This window comes from Phodopus roborovskii, unplaced genomic scaffold, assembly GCF_943737965.1.
Source record: "Phodopus roborovskii unplaced genomic scaffold, PHOROB, whole genome shotgun sequence".
In the NCBI taxonomy this organism is placed as follows: domain Eukaryota; kingdom Metazoa; phylum Chordata; class Mammalia; order Rodentia; family Cricetidae; genus Phodopus; species Phodopus roborovskii.
Genome location: NW_026126599.1, coordinates 1694356 through 1711861, shown reverse-complemented (window position 1 = coordinate 1711861; position 17506 = coordinate 1694356). Strand labels below are relative to the sequence as shown.

The 17506-nt window shown below is 47.3% G+C and overlaps 1 protein-coding gene across 1 annotated transcript in view; it reads right to left on the bottom strand.

Annotated features, from left to right (window-relative positions):
* Nucleotides 1-1798: 1798 nt before the first annotated feature.
* Nucleotides 1799-17506, bottom strand: part of Dnaaf5 (dynein axonemal assembly factor 5) — a 33269-nt gene continuing 17561 nt past the window's right edge. Inside the window, exons 9-13 of the mRNA XM_051205540.1 lie at nt 15042-15189; nt 11560-11710; nt 6877-7033; nt 3799-3990; nt 1799-2879 (exon numbers count right to left, since the gene is read on the bottom strand). Of these exons, the coding sequence (XP_051061497.1) occupies nt 2743-2879; nt 3799-3990; nt 6877-7033; nt 11560-11710; nt 15042-15189 (785 nt within the window). The 3' untranslated portion in view covers nt 1799-2742. The remainder of the gene's footprint in view (nt 2880-3798; nt 3991-6876; nt 7034-11559; nt 11711-15041; nt 15190-17506) is intronic.

Sequence of the window (17506 nt, the reverse complement as noted above, 5' to 3'; positions counted from 1 at the left end):
TTCCCATTGAGCATCTCACTGGCTCTGGCATCTTAAACCCATTTGCTAGTGAAGGCCTTTAATCCTAGTACCTGGAGGCAGAGGCAGCAGATCTCTGGGTTCAAGGCCAGCCTGGTCTACAGAGTGAGTTCCAGGAAAGCTAGTGCTACACAGAGAAATCCTGCTTCCACAAAAAACCAAACCAAAGAGGCCCATTTGTTTACATGTGGCTGACTCAGGGCTTTTCAGTTTTCAGAAGGGGGTGGGCAGGAGGTGGAGAAGTGGGATCTTGTCCTCATTTTCCCACCTCCATCCCAGGGAGGTGGCTGTTTTAATTTAGCATTTTCCCTCTACAACGAGGCAGCTGGTAAGATGGCTCAGTAGATAAAAGTGCTTGCCCCAGATCCATGGTAGAGAGAACAGGCTTCTGAGGTGTCCATGCTGGAGGTGGTTCCATGGTATGTGTGCCCACCTATACTCACCCAATTGCCCACTTCAGATCAATAAAACAGCTGAACATACTACTGACCAACCAATCACTCTGGAACTCAACTCTCAACAATCCAAACCCAGCCATTCTGTTTGGAGTAATGGGAAACATGCCCACACCACCAGCAACAGCTAAACGGAAAAGTACATGAAGCCTAAAATACTGTAGATCCCTTTGCAAAGATGCTGAGCTGCAGGGACTCAGCAATAAAGTCCCTGCCTTAAATAAGTATGGGGGTGGGGGCGTAGCTCAGTGATTGAACACCTGCCTAGAATCTTAAATTGAGCAGCCGGAGGCCATGGCTCAGGGGTAAAATGCATTTGTAAAGTTTTGAGTTCTATATAAGAAAGAAAATAAAATGCCTGATGCTTGCTGCCAACCCCAGGACAAACATGGTGGAAGGAGAGAACAGACTCCTTTAGGTCAAACTTTCACATGTACACTGTAGCCTATGTGCAGTTTCCAACAAATAAAGGAAGGCAATAATTAACATCAAAAGGTGAATAATCCTTAAAAACAAACAAAATGCTTGGCTGGGCAGCGGAGGCAGAGGCAGTCAGATCTCTGTGGGTTTAAGGCTAACTTGGTCTAGAGAGCAAGTTTCAGGACAGCCTCCAAAGAAACTACACAGAGAAACTCTGTCTCGAAAAACCAAAACAATAAACAAATAAGTAAATAAAATTGTGTTTCGTTGGGTAGTGGTAGCACTGCCTTTAATCGCAGCACTCAGGAGAGAGAAACGGGTGATCTCTGAGGCCAGCCTGGTCTACAAGGTGAGTTCCAGGACAGGCTTCAAAGCTACAGAGAAACCCTGTCTCAAAAAACAAAACAAAAACAAAATGCTTGATGCTCATGATGGCTCAGGGGGGTCTGACAGGGTCTCTGTCATGAACTGCTAACAAGTGTTTATGTGGTGCTGATGCTGTTTCTGGTCATAGGGAGATGGGTGGGTGGAACTTTAGGACCCCTCAAGGAACAGCAGATCACTGGTCAGTTCCCAATTGAGTGGTGGAGCCCAGGCAGCAAGGACAGTGGAGAGGGATAGAAATACAGCTGCAGGCTGTAGTCACTGGGCCAGGCACTCCGAGGCCAACTTTCACCCACCTGGATGCCCAGCCCCACTCAGCCATGTTGGGGTGCCCTGCTAACCCTGGCGATGGTCGAGTCTTGTTGGCATTCCAACCACCTGTGTCAGAATGCACATCACAGGCAGTGGTAACTGACACCAGAGGGGCCTATAGAGTCCCTCAGGCTGGGTCACCCTGAGCCTGATACATGGAGATAGGAGCTGTCTGCAACGATGTAGTGTAATCCATCAAATCACACAGATAACTATAATAAATAATTTAATTCCATAAACAGCAAAGCAGAAATGTTAAAATTTGTTGGAAATGCCTCCCCCCATTGTCTTATCAAAAATATTTATTAGTTGCTGATAAACATCCACTTAAAAACATTTTAGGCACTTGGTGGAAAAGACACAGGGGATGATTATCTAGTGACTGCTGTAAATGTAAATGAATGGTAGGGATGAGGTCTGGTTTCCTAGTCTATCCTTTATCTGTGGGCATCTCTAATACTGACAAACGGAAATGTCAGGAGAGTGCACCCACATCGAAAGTTCCAGTGTATTTAAAATCAGAAGTCAGGTGGTAGCGGCCCATGTCTTTAATCTCAGCACTCAGGAGGCAGAGGCATGCGGATCTCTGTGAGTTTAAGGCTAGCCTGGTCTACAGAGTGAGCTCCCAGGACAGCCAAGGATACATATAAAAACTGTGTTGAAAACAAAACAAAAAAATCGGGAGAACTCCATCAGTGAATCAAGACTACGCATTCTCTTCAGGCTAAGATGATGAGACAAAGACCAAAGGAAGTGGATGGTTGTTTCTACAACTGCTTTGGCTTTCCTGCAACATGAAGAGTATCCTTTGTGAGCATGGAAGCAGACCAGGATCCCTTGGGTCTTGTGAGGGAGCCTTAAACACATTATATTCAAGCAGCTAGTTGGGAAGCTGGCAAGGATGGGACACTTAACTTTAATTGTAGTTTTTTTTTTTTTTTTTTTTTTTTGAGGCCTCTGTGTATAGTAGGCACATCACAAAATCCCAGAACTTGTTTGGGAAAGAGAAGCTGCTGCTCAAAGCACCATCTGGTGGTTGATAGGGTCCTAAGGATGCCTGGGCTGTGGGCAAGGCTCCCTTAAATGCATGACCTCTGGGCCACCCGCGCTTCCCTTCAGAGAGTTAGGGCCCTTCAGTGGCTGCTGCACGTGGTCACCGAGCGGCAGCCATGGCTTGCATGTGCTGCAGCAGCTGCTCACAGTAGGCAGATGAACGGTGTTTATGAACGACAGCCTCGGTCTCCCGGACCAGCACATCTGGGAACAGGACGCTGCCCTCCTTGAGGACTTCTAGAAGAGAGCACAGAACCCTCAGTCCAGCTGTAATGAGCCAGGAGCTGTACGGAGTTGAAAGCTTTCCTTAGATCCCTTGGAGCCGAAAACCACCTTCCTTCCTGAAGCCTTGGGCACTATGTTTAGAAGGTGGCAGGTAAGGTCTCATGAGCCCCCAATGTAGCAGTGTGGGGGTTATTTGGAAGCATCAGTCTACAGTGTCTGCTTCTTTTTCTCCCACCAAAAGACTATGCCATTCTCCTTCCTTCTAAAATAGCAGTGTCCACAAAGTGTCCTGTACCATACATATTAAGCCATTGGTAAAAGTATTCTCATTATTTTTATTCTCATTTTTTGTTGGCCTGTGGGCATGTGTGTATAGCATATATGTATGTGTGCATGTGCATGTATATGGATGTCAGAGATGAAGCGTCTTCCTCTACTATTCTCCACCTCATTTTTATTTATTTACTTATTTATCTTTTTGAGACTGTAAAAGCGCCTGCTGCCTAGTTTGACATCCTGAGTTCCACCCCTAGAATCCACATGCCAGAGGGAGAGATCAACCTAATGCAAGCTGTCTTCTATCTCCATGCACATGATACCGTGGCATATGTGCATCCCCCCACCCCCAGAAATATAAATACAAATATTAAAAAAAAAATAGGGGCTGGAGAGATGGTTTAGAAGCACTGGCTGCTCTTCCAGTGGACCTGGAATTGATTCTCAGTATCTTATGGCAGCTCACAACCTTGACCTATAACTTAAACTCAAGGGAATCCAATGCCCTCTTCTGGACTCCACGCATGCAATGCACAGATGTACACACAGGCAAACACTCATACACACACATCTGGTCTCAACTAATTTCTATTGCAGTAACTCAGGGTACCAGAACCCAGACATAGCTGCACCCTGTGGGCTGTGGAGAGCTCACCTAGGACTGTGTCCTGAATGGCACTTTCAGGGTCATCCAGGTGGACCAGCAGCTCTCTGTATAAGAACTGAACGCTGCTTTGATAGGCAGATTTACCATCAGAGCTCTGCACACACTTCAGCCAGGTGAGCAAGGCAGAAGCCGCTGCCATCCTCACGTCATTGGAGACATCATCTAGGCGCTTCAAGAGCTCTGTGGGGAGAAGATACGTGAGACAGGCCAGGCAGGCAGATCCCCCCCTTCCCCCTCGCCCCAAGACAGGGTTTCTCTGTAACAGCCTTAGCTGTCTTGGAACTAGCTCTATAGACCAGGCTGGCCTGAAACTCACAGAGATCTGCCTGTATGGCAAGGCTTTTAACTTTCAAATGTGGAAGGCCTTTGCTCTGGGGGCCTGAGACCCCACCCCTCAAAGGGAGACTCTCCAGCAGTGAGCATCTTCAACGGATAGAGCATTATTTCCTGAAGCTGTTTAGTCCCCACAGCCCTGAGGCCTCCAAGATCTAGATGTACACCAGATACTAGCAGCTGCCATGGGGCTGAGCCTTCCTCACAACTGCTGCAGGCTGAAGAGCCTGAGGCCAACATGACAACTGTGCCAGCCTTGGTTTGTCTCACTGTGGCAATTCCTTGACCAGTTTGCTGTCAAAGACAGATCTATCCTTCCTGACAGGCAGAAACTTCTAAAGTAATGGTTAAGAACTTCATTAAACATAAACAAAACAAAAAATCATCTCTGGAACAGATACAAACACAAAGCTATAATACCAGCACTTGGTAAACTGAGGCAGGAGGACTGTTGTAAGTCCAAGGCCCAGTTAGGCTTGTCATTCTGGGATAAAGGGATCTCAATAACCAAAGGAGGCAAAAAGCAATTTCTGGAACCTACGTCTACAGCACAAACCTTCCAGAGAATGGGCAAGTGGGGTAATAGCTGAGTGTTGGCCAGGGCAGGCTGTCTCTCACCTGTATCTGAAAGCTCACCAGCAGGCTAGCCCTGAAGGCATGACAAGACCACTACACACACACAGAATGCAAGGCCTCCTGCTAGGAGCATTAGGACAGGGACCTGCTGGAATGACTCATGGGGGATACCTAAGACCTCCCAGCATGCTGGGCTCTGGTTGCAAGATGCTTAGAAACCCAGTGGGAAGTCCTGCTCATATACTTTGGGAGGCATAGGAGAGAGACCACCACACCTTAGAATGACAGAGGACACTGAAGAGTGCAAGGCTGGCCTAGGCACAAAACCTGAGCAAAAGGACTCACCCGTCTTAGGCCTGAGCATGCCCAGACTGATTTTAGAATTACACAGAGCAGATTTCCATTGGTGCTAACTTAAGAGGATGAATAGGTTGGTGGCAGCTGATAATGCTCTTTGTGAGCAACTCTGACTGAACTGATGTTTTTAGGTTGGGACCTGTCCACTGTTCAAATTTGGCCTGGGTGCACCTGTACCCACCCTGGGACATCCTTCCAACAGTCTCCTGTGCACTGAGAAGTAGCAACATGCTGAGGAGTTGTGTTTGCTGTAACTGCAGGAGGTGTGCCCAATGTGGAAACAAAAACACAATAAAACAAAATGAGAAAAGCATGTGAGAGGCCGGTGGGTGAGGCCTGCAGGACTGTGGGGGTTTCTGGTAGAGGCTTCTCCCATCTCAGCCATTTTGAGTTTGTCTCCAACCCATCTCTTCTGGAGCCACCCTCAGCTTCCTCCCTGGGGGGATATGCCTTGATTTCTCTACCCAGGGGCTGGGTTTAGGGAGCCAAACACCTTCAATTCATTAATTTCTCTTTCAGTCATTTCAGAGTTCATCTAATGTACGTGGGAGGCTTTTTATTTAAAAGACAATCTTACTAGTTAAGCCTGGTTGACCCAGAACTTGCTATGTAGACCAGGCTGGCCTTGAACTCAAAGATCAGCTTGCTTCTGCTTCCTAAGTGCTGGAATTAAAGGTGTATGCCACATGCCTAGCCTTGGAGTTTTTGTTTTCCTTTTTTGAGATGGGGGCTCATGTAGCTAAAGTTGGCCTCGAACTCTTGCCCTCACCTCCAAAGTGCTAGGATAATAGCTGTGTGCTATCACACTTGGCTTTCTTATTTGTTTTGAGACAGGGTCTCACTTTGTAAACCTGGCTGGCTTGAAATTTTCTACGTATTTCAGGTTGGCCTAAGATTTGCAAAAATTCCCTTGAACTGAAAGATCAGCTTGCCTCTGCCTCTCAAGTGCTGGGATTAGAGGAGTGTGCAAGAATGGCCAGGTCATAACTTGTTTCTAAAGGATGTTATTATTTTAGCTTCTTGACAATATTAAACCATTTTAAGTAAGAACTATAAGGAGTTTGTCCCTCAACCCTCTATAGTATCACCTGTCCTGAAGCCCATCTACCAACCATTACAATGTCCTCATTTCAGTTTTTTTGGAGCTGTGTTAGCAAGCTAACCTTGAATCAATCACCTCTGCACCAGTTTTCTGCCTGGAAACTATTCCCTCACACTCACTGTTCTTCTCAGGGCTATCAGTTCCCCCTGTGCCCAGTGTTCTGCCTAGCACTGTCCCTGCACGGTTCCTAAGGGATGTCCCAGACCCCCCCCCCCACACACACACATGCTTCTGGCAACTGTCTGGGATCTTGTTGGCTCTGACATCCTCATTATCTCTGTCTATAATTTGCTTGGTGCTCAGACCGGTTCTAGACAGTTGATAAGACTGTTCCATCTAGACAGGTGGGTAAGTCTGTCCCCATCACATCCCACCAGCCTGGTTCCATGTAGACTGCTTTCTCTAGCACATGGAAGGCAGAAGTCTCATTCCATACATTTTTTAAAATTTTATCTGTTTGACTGGGGACCAGGACGCAGTTCCTGCTCTGAAGAGGGTCTCTCAACCTTATAGGCTACATCCTAGTGGTCCTAGAAACAAGTCCTAGACTCATAGCCAATAATGGTTCTCCTTGTTTCTGGTGCGGGCTGCTCAGTCAGGGATGGGTCATTTGTCACCCAGAACCAACTCTATCAGAAGACAACTCAATCAGGAGTATATTCTGTCTGACTAAATAACTTTAATATTTAGTGTCTTACCTGGATAGACCCTGAGGAATTTCTCTGGCTCCATGGTATCCCCTGAGTTCTTGAGAAACACGCTAATGATGTGGCAGGAGACCAGGCGTGTGGTCTGGGAGTCATCCTCTAAAGTGGCCAGCACCTGTGGCATCAGGGTCTCCTGTGCCTCTTGTACCTGAAAGCCACAAATAGGTGAGAGGACATGTGGGGCTACCCACGCTGTCAGAGCTCGTTAGTGCTCCCTGCCAGGCACTCCTGTCTGCAACACAATGCAGCTAGCAATGCTCTCAAATATTTTTGGTTTTTTTGAGACAGGGTTTTTTTTTTTTTTTATTCTGTGCAGTTCTGATTATCCTAGAACTCACTCTGTAGACCAGATTGGCCTTGAATTCGGAGATCTTCCTGCCTCTGCCTTCCAAGTGCTGGGAATAAAGAAAGGTGTGTACCATCACTGCTTTTGTTTTTCTATAAAAGTTTTATTTAATGTGTGTATGTATGTAGGCATGTATACATGGAAGACAACTTGCAAGGTCAGTTCTCTCCTTTTACAATATGGATTCAGTGGATCAAACTCAGGCTATCAGGCCTGCCAGCAAATGCCTTTACCTGCTGAGTCACCTTGCTGGCCCTTGAATTATTATTATTGGCTGAGAGTTCTGGAAGGCCAGGCCATGCAAGACAAGCAGACCATGTCAACTATAAACAATTCAGCTCATCTGTAATCCTAGGACTTCAAAGGAAGGGTCAGCTATATAGTAAGTTCTAGGACAGCCTGAGTCTACAGAAAACTGTCTCTAGGGGAAAACCAACCAACCAATCAACCAAGTGAAAACCCAAGAGAGGCTGGAGAGACCACTCAGATGATAAAGTGCTTACAAGGATCTCAGTTCAACCCCCAGCACCCATGTAAAGGCTGGATATGGTGAAACAACACATCTGTATTCCCAGTGCTAGGGAAGTGAAATGCCAGGATCAATGTGGTCTCCTGCTTATTTAGCTTTGTTTACCTGCTAGGCCAGTGCCAGGCCAATAAGAGACCCTGCCTCAAAAAACATGGTGGGCAGCATGTGAGGCATGACTTCTGATGTTGTCTTAGTTAGGGTTAGTACTGCTGTGATGAAATATCATAACCAAAACAACTCGGGAAGGAAAGGGTTTATTTGGCTTATCCTGAATCACCATCCTGACCTCAAACATGAAGGGATCCTGGAGGCAGGAGCTAATACATGAAGGTCATGGAGGACTACTGCTTACTGGCTTGCTCAACCTGCTTTCATACAGAGTCCAGGACCAGCAGCCCAGGGTGTACCCATCTATGGTGGGCTGACAATCCCGCATCCATCACAGATTAAGAAAATACCTTCTAGGCTTGCCTGCTTACAGCTGGATCTCATGAAAGCATTTTCTTAGTTGTGGTTTCCCTCTCGAGAACCTTAGCTTGTGTCAAGACCACATAAAACTAGCCAGGATAGATACTCAGAAGTTGGCTTCTGGCAGGAACACATATACAGACAGACAGAAAGATGTGCATATACACACACAGCTAAAATAAAAGAACCCTTGGCCCTACTAAAGTACAATGTGAAATATGGCAGTTCTTGAAGGGGAGCAATGGAGAGAAGAGGCAGGAGGTGATGGGAGCTGCAGGGTGTGACAGGAAATTTTGTTTTGTTTTTCAAAGTAGGAAAAGCTGGGCAAAGTGGCAGTAGCCCTGTCCCACCCTAGCTAGCACTGGACGCTGAGGCAGAAGTTCATAGTTCAAAGTCTGCCTGGGCTACAGAGGAAGTTCAAACCCAGCTGAGGAATCTTACTGCAATCATGTCTCAAAGTTAAAAAGTAAAAGCAGGGTTAGCAGTATAAATAAGCCAGAGCACTTGCTTAAATCCCCCCAGTGAGGGGTTGGAAGCAAGGTAGAGTACTTGCCTAGAATCCCCCAGTGGTGGTGGTGGTGGGGTCCTGGGGTGTAACTCAGCTATAGAGCATTTGCCTAGCATGTAATGGGGGACCGGCCTGGGGGATAAAAACACATGTGATGCACACAGAAGGTTTTATAGGACAAGAGAATGCGGGAGGCATGAGCCAGTGAAAGGAGGCTAACGGGTTGTGGTAAGCAGCTCCTGTGGTCACCAGGAAGGTGTCACCTTTACTAAGGAGGTGAAAGGGATGGGGAGGCTACGTGTTTGTGAGGTGGAGCTGTAGGCCACACCCCTGGGGACAGGCCCTGTGACAGCAGGCTCTGGCTTGAGGACCAGGTGGCAGTTATGCCTGTGCTGCCATCTAGTGGATCTGCAGGGGAGTCATACTTCTGTGCCACTTCTTAGGGAAGCAGGAGGGTTCCTGGAAATGAGCCTTTTCATAGTGACATAAAGACAAATAAATAAAGAGAGCAAGGCTGAGGGATGATGGCGTGGGGCTGTGGGGGGGGGGTTGACTGGCTAGGGCACCCAGTGGGGAGGTAGAAGAAGCAGGTGGGGTCCACTGGGAAGGGCATCAATGTCAAAAGGGGTAGGATCACAGCACAAAGTGAGGATTTTGTCTGAAGTTTTAATTGTTCCTTTGCTGATCTAGGGTCAGAAAGACTTCATTCTCTAAGAGCCACTGTTTCCTAGTCCAGATCTTGACTCTGAATTTCAGATCATCTTAACCATTTCTGTTTTAATTTGGTCAGCTGAAGTCCTCAAACTCTACCTACTCATATGGAGTGTGGCAAAATATGATGAGAATTAGATAACAACTTTCTGCTGCCAGTAGGGGGCATTAGTACACTGTGAATGGTTGGCAGAGAGGCCTGTCACAGTTTTGGGATTGCAAAGGCACATTTCCTGGGCAGAAGCAGAAACATCAATTCTCTAAGTTCCACAGTCTTCTGGTTCACTTTACCAGCCACACTAACAGCAGGGCAGGTCTGGTCTGCTACCCCCAGCTATTTTTGTCTGTGTGTTGCTAGAAACTGACAGGGATACCCCCAATCATAAGCTTGTAATTTTGTGAAGATCATTCAATAGAACTGACTTAGAAGGAGACTACTGAGCCAGCATCAGATGGAGAACCTGCTTTGGCAACAATCTTTAATAATGCATGCTACATTATGTGTTCAGTTGTAGCAGACATAATATAATGCATATGTGTACATGTACTTATAGAGGCTAGGAATCAACACTAAACATTTTCCATATTTCCATATCATTCCTCCCCTCTCACGTGTGTGTGTGTGTGTGTGTGTGTGTGTGTGTCTGCTTGTCTGTATGTGTACCATGTGTATGCCTTCAAGTCCAGAAGATGATGTCAGATCACCTGCAGTTATAGGTAGTTGTGAGCCACTAGACATGGGTGCTAGAAACCGAACTTTGGTCCCCTGTAAGAGCAAAAGGGCTCTGAAGCACTGAACCATCTCTCCAGCCTCTACTGTATATGTTGACACAGAATCACTAAAACCAGAGCTCACTTACTGGCATTGACTGGCTTGTCAGTGAACTCCAAGGTCTGTCTCTGTACTCCCAGTGCTAGGGTTACAGACCCATGAGACTATGCCTATTGTTTTGTTTTAAACATGGATGCTGGAGAGCCAAACTCAGGTGCTCATGATGGCATGCCATCTCCTTAGCCCTGATTCTATAGCTGCCTACATGTTGTACATGTAAATTATGTAACAGTGCCTGGCACATGGAGGCCCAGCTCCCACTGTGTTAGACATGATGCTGAGGCTTTCCTTGGAAAATCCCATTATTCTTCATGCTAGCTACTAAGAGTCAAAGGAGCATTTTAGAGAGATAACCAGAGCATAGAGAAGTGAAGTGGGGGGTCAAGATTCAAACCCCCACCATTAGCACTGTCCAGTACAACAGCCACAAGCCATGTGTTGGGAGCACCGAGCCATGGACAGTCAGGGTCACATCACAATTCATTTCCGCTATAATGTACACTTGATTTTGAAGACCCAGGACAAAATAAGCAATAGGAAATGTCTCCAGATCTGTACAAGATCAGTTCCCACCTGAAAATGTTTTGGGTGCTGATATAAACATATTAGGAAAAAAAGTATATAAACATATTAGGAAAAAAAGTTAAAGAATATTTGACATGGGAACACCCATCTTTATTGTGGACTGGACAATCCTGGGTCTTGTGGTCCTGGTGATATAAAATGGAGAAAGTGAGCTGGGCAGCAGAATGCATTCACTGTGGTCTGTTTTCTCTGTTTGAGACAGAGTCTCACTATGTAACCTTGGCTGACATATAGTCAGCCTACACAAAGAAGGAACTAGGTTGGCTTCAAACTCAGAAATCTGCTTGCCTCTACCTCCTGCTTGAAGGCATTTGCCACCATGCACTACCTGCTTCAGCACTATGGATATGATGAGTTGCTTCAAGCTCCCACTGCCTTGGCTTCCCCACTACGATGGACTGTAACTTTACCTCTCACCCTTCCCTTCGAGTTGCTTTTGTCAGTGTATGTCATCACAGCAAAAGGACAAGAACCTAGACAGTTTGTAAACCTCAGGCAGAGACCAGATCCCAGATCCTTCAAAGAGATGGTGCCTGTGACAACCAGGGCTCTGGGACCTAGGCTCTGCCCTAACCTGGTACCCCAGGTCTCAGCCTCCCCTAGAATTCCTCCCGCTGCTACTTGAAAGACACAGCTCTGCAGAGTCTCACGGTACCAGATGGACAAACAACTGGGATGGTCACAGATGTCCTTACCTGCTTGGCCAATAGGATGTCACTGCTGGTGAGTGCCCACAGACAGGATATGGCAGCCGTCCGGATGGCTGCAGCTGTCCTCCCTGCATGCCACTGCAGGTTAGGGGCCAGGATGTCATTCACTACCATCTCCAAGTAGCCATGGAACTGTCTGGAACAAGAGGGCCAGTGAGGAAGGAAGGACACATGGACTACCCTGGAATGGAACTAGACTGATGTTTAGGGAAGCCAGGTGAGAGGCCAAGGCCAAAGAGCACCAACAAATTGGGGGCCTCTTCTGGAGGCTGATATTCTGTGAGCCCAGCACAGAAGAGAAGCAGGTGAATCAGGAAAGCTAACTAGGATGGTCTGGCTTGCACATACTCAACCAAGGTTGTCCTAGTTAGGAAATCTACTGCTGTGAAGAGACACCATGAGCATGGCAACTCTTATAAAGGAAATCACTAAATTGAGGTAGCAGCTTACAGTTTCAGAGGTTTAATCCATTATCACCATGGCAGGGAGCATGGTGGTCTGCAGGCAGACATGGCTAGCTATGTCTTGATCAGAAGGCAACAGGGAATAGACTGTGACACTGAGCAAAGCTTAAACAAAAGAGACCTCAAAGCCTGCCCCCACAGTGATACACTTCCTTCAACAAGGCCACACCTCTCAATAGTGCCACTCCCTATAAACTTATGGGGACCAATTATATTCAAGCTACCACAAAGGTTCGGAGTCAGGGTTTCTCTGTGTAGCTTTGGAGCCTAACCTGGCACTCAGTCTGTAGCCCAGGCTGGCTTCAAACTCACAAAGATCCTCCTGCCTCTGCCTCCCCAGTGCTGGGATTAAAAGTGTATGCCGCCACCACCCAGCTGTTTCAATTTCTTTAGTTCATGACTTGGGATAGAATCCAAGAGCTTGGAATGCTTGGTGAGGACAACATCTCTGCTCTTAAGAGCACCAGGGCCTTCAAGGATTGGCAAGGGCTCCTTAGTGACCTGACCCTCTGCCCCTCCCAAAGGTGACCCTTGTCAAGTAGCCTGGTAAAGTGGACTTGGGGGATTGTGTGCTCAAGTGCTAAATCAACCAGGACCAGCCATTTGGGTCATGTGATGCCTCTGTCACCATCTACTGAGCCTGCCATCCACACCATTAAAACGAAGGAAGCAGGAAATGACATGGGGGCTGGAAATGGCTTGGTGCATAAGAGCACTTGATGCTTTTCCAGAAGACCTGAGTCTGGTTCCCCGCACCCACATCAAGTGGCTCACAACCACCTATAACTCTAGCTCCAGGACCTGCAATATGGCATTGACACACACACACACCTCCCTTTATTATTATTATTATTATCACTATTTTTCTTTTGTTGTTTTTCAAGGCAGGGTTTCTTTGCACAGCCTTAGTTGTCCTGGAATGGAACTCGCTCTGTAGACCAGACTGGCCCTGAGCTCAGAGATCCACGTGCCTCTGCCTCCTGAGTGCAGGAGTTAAAGGTGTGCACCACCACCACCTGCCTTATTTTTTTTTTTTTTTTTGAAGACAAATGCTTTTATTTATTTATTGCATGTGAGGGTGGGATGGGGTATATGTGCCACAGTGTATACATGGAGGTCAGAGGATAACTTATAGGAGTTGGTTTCTCTCTTTCACCATGTGGGTCCTGGGGATTGAACTCAGGCTGTTAGGCCCAGAGGTAAATGCCTTTACTCAATCATTCCACTGGTCCTTTAGTCCAGATTTTTCACACAAAATTTTCCTCTAAGGCCACCAAAGGGACTGAAACAAAGGTCACTTGCAAAGGGCTTTCTGTAGCTCCTTCCTGCTCTCACAGACATCTCAATAGAACCTCAGGCAAGACTGAGAGGCCAAGGGGGGCCAGGAGGGATGCTACGGTACCACCACTCTGGCCTGCTGTGAGCTCTGCCTTCCCTAGGTAAGGAACTCTAGCCCCTTACAGGTGCTCATACTGCCAGACTGAGTCCTGTGTGGATAACCTTTCATTCTATCATTTTGTAATATACAAGTCAAAACCAAATGATATTCATGCTGGCTAGTTTTGTGTCAACTTCACACAAGCTAGAGTCAGCTGAGAGAAAGGGACCACAACTGAAAAACTGCCTCTATAAGGTGTGGCAGTAGGCAAACCTAAGGCATTTTCTTAATTAGTGGTTGATGGGGGTTGGGCCCAGCCTATTGTGGGTGGTGCCATCCATGGGCTGGTGGTCCTGGGGTGCTATAAGAAAGCAAGCTGAGCAAGCCATGAGGAGCAAGCCATTAAGCAGCTCCCTTCTACAGCGTCTGCATCAGCTCCTGCCTCCAGGTTCCTGATATGACTTCCCTCAGTAATTGATGGACTGTTAACTTAAAGTGTTAAGTGAAATAAATTCTTCCCTCCTCAAATTTCTTTTGGTCGTGGTATTTCATCACAGAAACAGAAACACTAAGACAATGTCATTTTCAAACCATCTCAGTAACTCGTCTGCATAAGTCTAGACTGACTTCATAACCCAAGAGGTCTAAATTGTGTCTTTGGGAAGCTGGCACAAACCTGGCAGCTGTGTCTGCAGGTCAGGAGTGGCTGCTCCTCCTCAGTACACTGGCTGCATAGGGAGAGCGCCACAGCCCAGTGGCAGCCCAGGCTGCCATGCACTCACTCAGTCCTGTGTATACGCCTGCTCAGTGGCCTGCTGCCAAGATGCTCATTAATACCTTTTTATGGTCCCTTTTCAGCCCTGAGGTTTTTGCAGATAGCAGGAAATAGAATTTCCTGCAGTGTGAGAGGCTGGCAGCCAGCCTCACACCAGGAGTGCATTTGAAGGGAAAAGGTTAGAATGACCAAGTCACAGTGAACTTTATAGAGTTTGCTGACCACACTTTGTGATGTTAGATTTGTTGGGGGGAGATGGGAGAGGGCCCCCCGTGTGTGGTCTTCTTCCAGGGCAGCTCTGACTTTCTGCATCCTCCACACTTCTCTCCCAGGATGAGCTTCTGGAACATGGGTTGCTCCCCACTCACTCAGAGCCTGCTCTAGCCTAAGCTCTTTGTTCTACTTTTCCTTTACTTCAAAGCCATAAAATTGAAGGCTCTTAGGCTACAATGCTGCTCTGAGCTGTTCTGAGATAACAGAAAGCTACCCCTAAGCCTTCATTCACCATCAGTGCTAATTCAGTCAGGTCTGTTAGGTCTAAAAGTACCAAAAGGCTTTTAAACCAGAACAGCTGATACAGAAGCCATTAATAGTTAATGTGCCCTAAAACTTTCTCACTCAATGGAATTTTAATGACTCCCCTACAGTGACTTTGATTTACTGTCTGTGTCTCTGTGGTGCACTCACCAAGCCCACTGTTTACCTAGCAGGGTGGATGCTACGGATACAGACCACCAAGAAGCTTGTACCTTAGCCCTGGGGGGCCCTGCCCAGGGCATTGTGGAAAGATGGGGGACCCATCCAACACTCATGTGTGCTCTGCTCTACACAGTCCTGAGGACTGACCTACCCCTGAGAGTCGACAGTGTCCTTAGGCCTCAGCAGCATCGAGGACAGGATGGAGAAGAGCTTCAGGCGCATGTGTGGGTCTGTGGTGGGCTGGAGACAGGTCCTGAGAGTGGGGATCACATGTTGCAGTGCTTCTCCCACAGCTGGGCCTGGAAAAAGAGGGAAGGGGCTTCAGCACGCTGCTGGCTTGCCAGGCTTCTCTGATGCAGTAGGTGACAGGAGCAGGGGTGGGGGGTGGGGGACTGTAGCTCCTGCCATGCTGCTCTCCCAATTGCTGAGGACACTAACAAAAGATTAACCCCAGAGTCCCCTCATCATGTGAACAAGACACAAATCTAGCTTCTCTTTACATTTCCAAATTCTTTCTTTTTATTTTTGGTTTTCTGAAACAGGGCTTCTCTTGTAACAGCCCTAGCTGTTTTCAAGACAGGGTCTCACCATCTCCTGAAGCTCATTATGTAGACCAGGCTGGTCTTGAACTCAGAGATCCACCTGCCTCTGCCTCCTAAGTACCGGGAGAGGTCTTAATGGCTGAGCCATTTCTCTAGCTCTCTTTTTCTTTTGACACAGGATTTTGCTCTGTAGCTCAGACTGGCTCTGAACTCGAGACAATACCTTACCCTCCAATACTTTAGTGGCCATCCACCTTCTTGTTTTTCAGGCAAGATCGATCATAGGCCTGGCTGGCCACTGAGCCCCAGGGATCTCTCCACGGGATTACACAGGTGTGGTGGAAATGCCTTTAGTCACCCCACTCAGGAGGCAGGGGCAGGTGAATCTGAGTTTGGGGCCAACCTGGTCTACAAAGCAAATTCCAGTACTGCCAGGGCTACACTGAAAAACCCTTTCTTCTTCAGTCTAATGCTCTCCCAACTAAGCTATTTCGACTGTGCTTGAAAAACCCTTTCTTGAAAAACAAAATCAAATCAACTAGAAAATGCCTGGCATTTTTACAAGAGGCTGGGGATGGCCCTCAAGCTTGTAAACAGGTACTGCACAGACAGAGGATGTATCCTCACAGGACTGCTTACCAAACTCTCAACTCTAAAGTCAAGAAAGATCTGAAAAAAATGCACCAAAATCAGTCATTCAAAGCATGCCCACCCACCATTGCTTAAGCCTTTTGGTATGGAAAAGATGGGACCTGCTCCCTTCACACCACCTCCCTTCCCCCAGGTCACGAAGACTTCATGAGGCAACCTCTTACTTGTGGGCTCACTGCCTGACACTGAAACTGTACAGCCTCTAGAGATGGACATATATGGTTGACACGCCACAACATGCCCCCAAACATTTGCCAGCTGTGCCTTGTGCCCTAAGTGGGACTTTGTATTTTAGCATAAACCCAGACACAGTTTGCTAATTCTACACCTGGACAACGAGCCAAGTCACCTAAATCTCCTGCTTCGAGATCAGGTTCTCAAACCCATGTGTCCAGGGTCTGTATAGTAGAAATAGATGGGGGCGAAGGGAGGCAACAGCTTTGTCCACCTGAAGCTGTGTGGGTCTGAGGAAGAAAAGGAAAACAAAAACGGCACGATGGGAAAAGCAGCTGTTGGCTTGATGAGACAAGCAGGATCCCTCCCGCATGGTGGAGTGCCAGAGGACTGCTCCAAGCAGCATAGGCAAGTGCCAGGGGTTTGCTCAGACTCCATTAACATCAAAGGACAGATGTCTGGAAGCCTGCAGCTGATGAGCCAGTGCTTAGAATAAAAACCAAGTGCCCGAGCTGGAGTTTCATTCACAAAGGAAGAAAGAGGATACAGAGGAGAGCAAAGCTGACACTCCTACCTGAACTTAGCGAAGCAAACTGTCTTTCAAGATAAAATCTACCTAGTGAGCAGGGCTGGGGCTATACCTCCATGGTTGTAGCATTTGCCTAGCACGCCTGGGGGCCTGGGGCCCAGCTCAGCACTGAATAAAGTGGGCATGATGGTGGAAACCTGTAATCCCAGCACTTAGGAGAGGAGGCGAGAGGATGACTTCAAGGTTCATCGTAGCTACATTGTAAGCCTGAGGCCAGCCTTGGCTGCATGAGACCCTGTCTTCTAAACAAAACAAATCCATCCAGAGAAATGTGCTCTACAGCAGTGCAGGTCCAGTTTTTCTGAGAAATGAGGACTTGAAGCAGGGCATGGAGCTGCACCCTCAGCTCCTGCCCGTGGTCCTAGCTTGAGCCCTGGGTTTATTCTGCCATTGGTCAATGCCAAAAAATGTGCCAGAGTTTAACCTCAGGTATCTTCTTCAAGTGTTCTTCACTGACTGCACAGCACCTAGGGCTCCTTGAGTCACCTAGCCTGGCCACCAGCAAGCCCCACAGACCCTCCTGTTGCTGCCTCCCCAGTGCCAGGATTACAGGAACATGACATTGCACCTGGCTTTTTAAAAAAAAAGATTTACTTTTATTTTATTGTATGTATGACTTATCTTGAATGTATGTATGTGTACTGTGTGTGTTTAGTACCT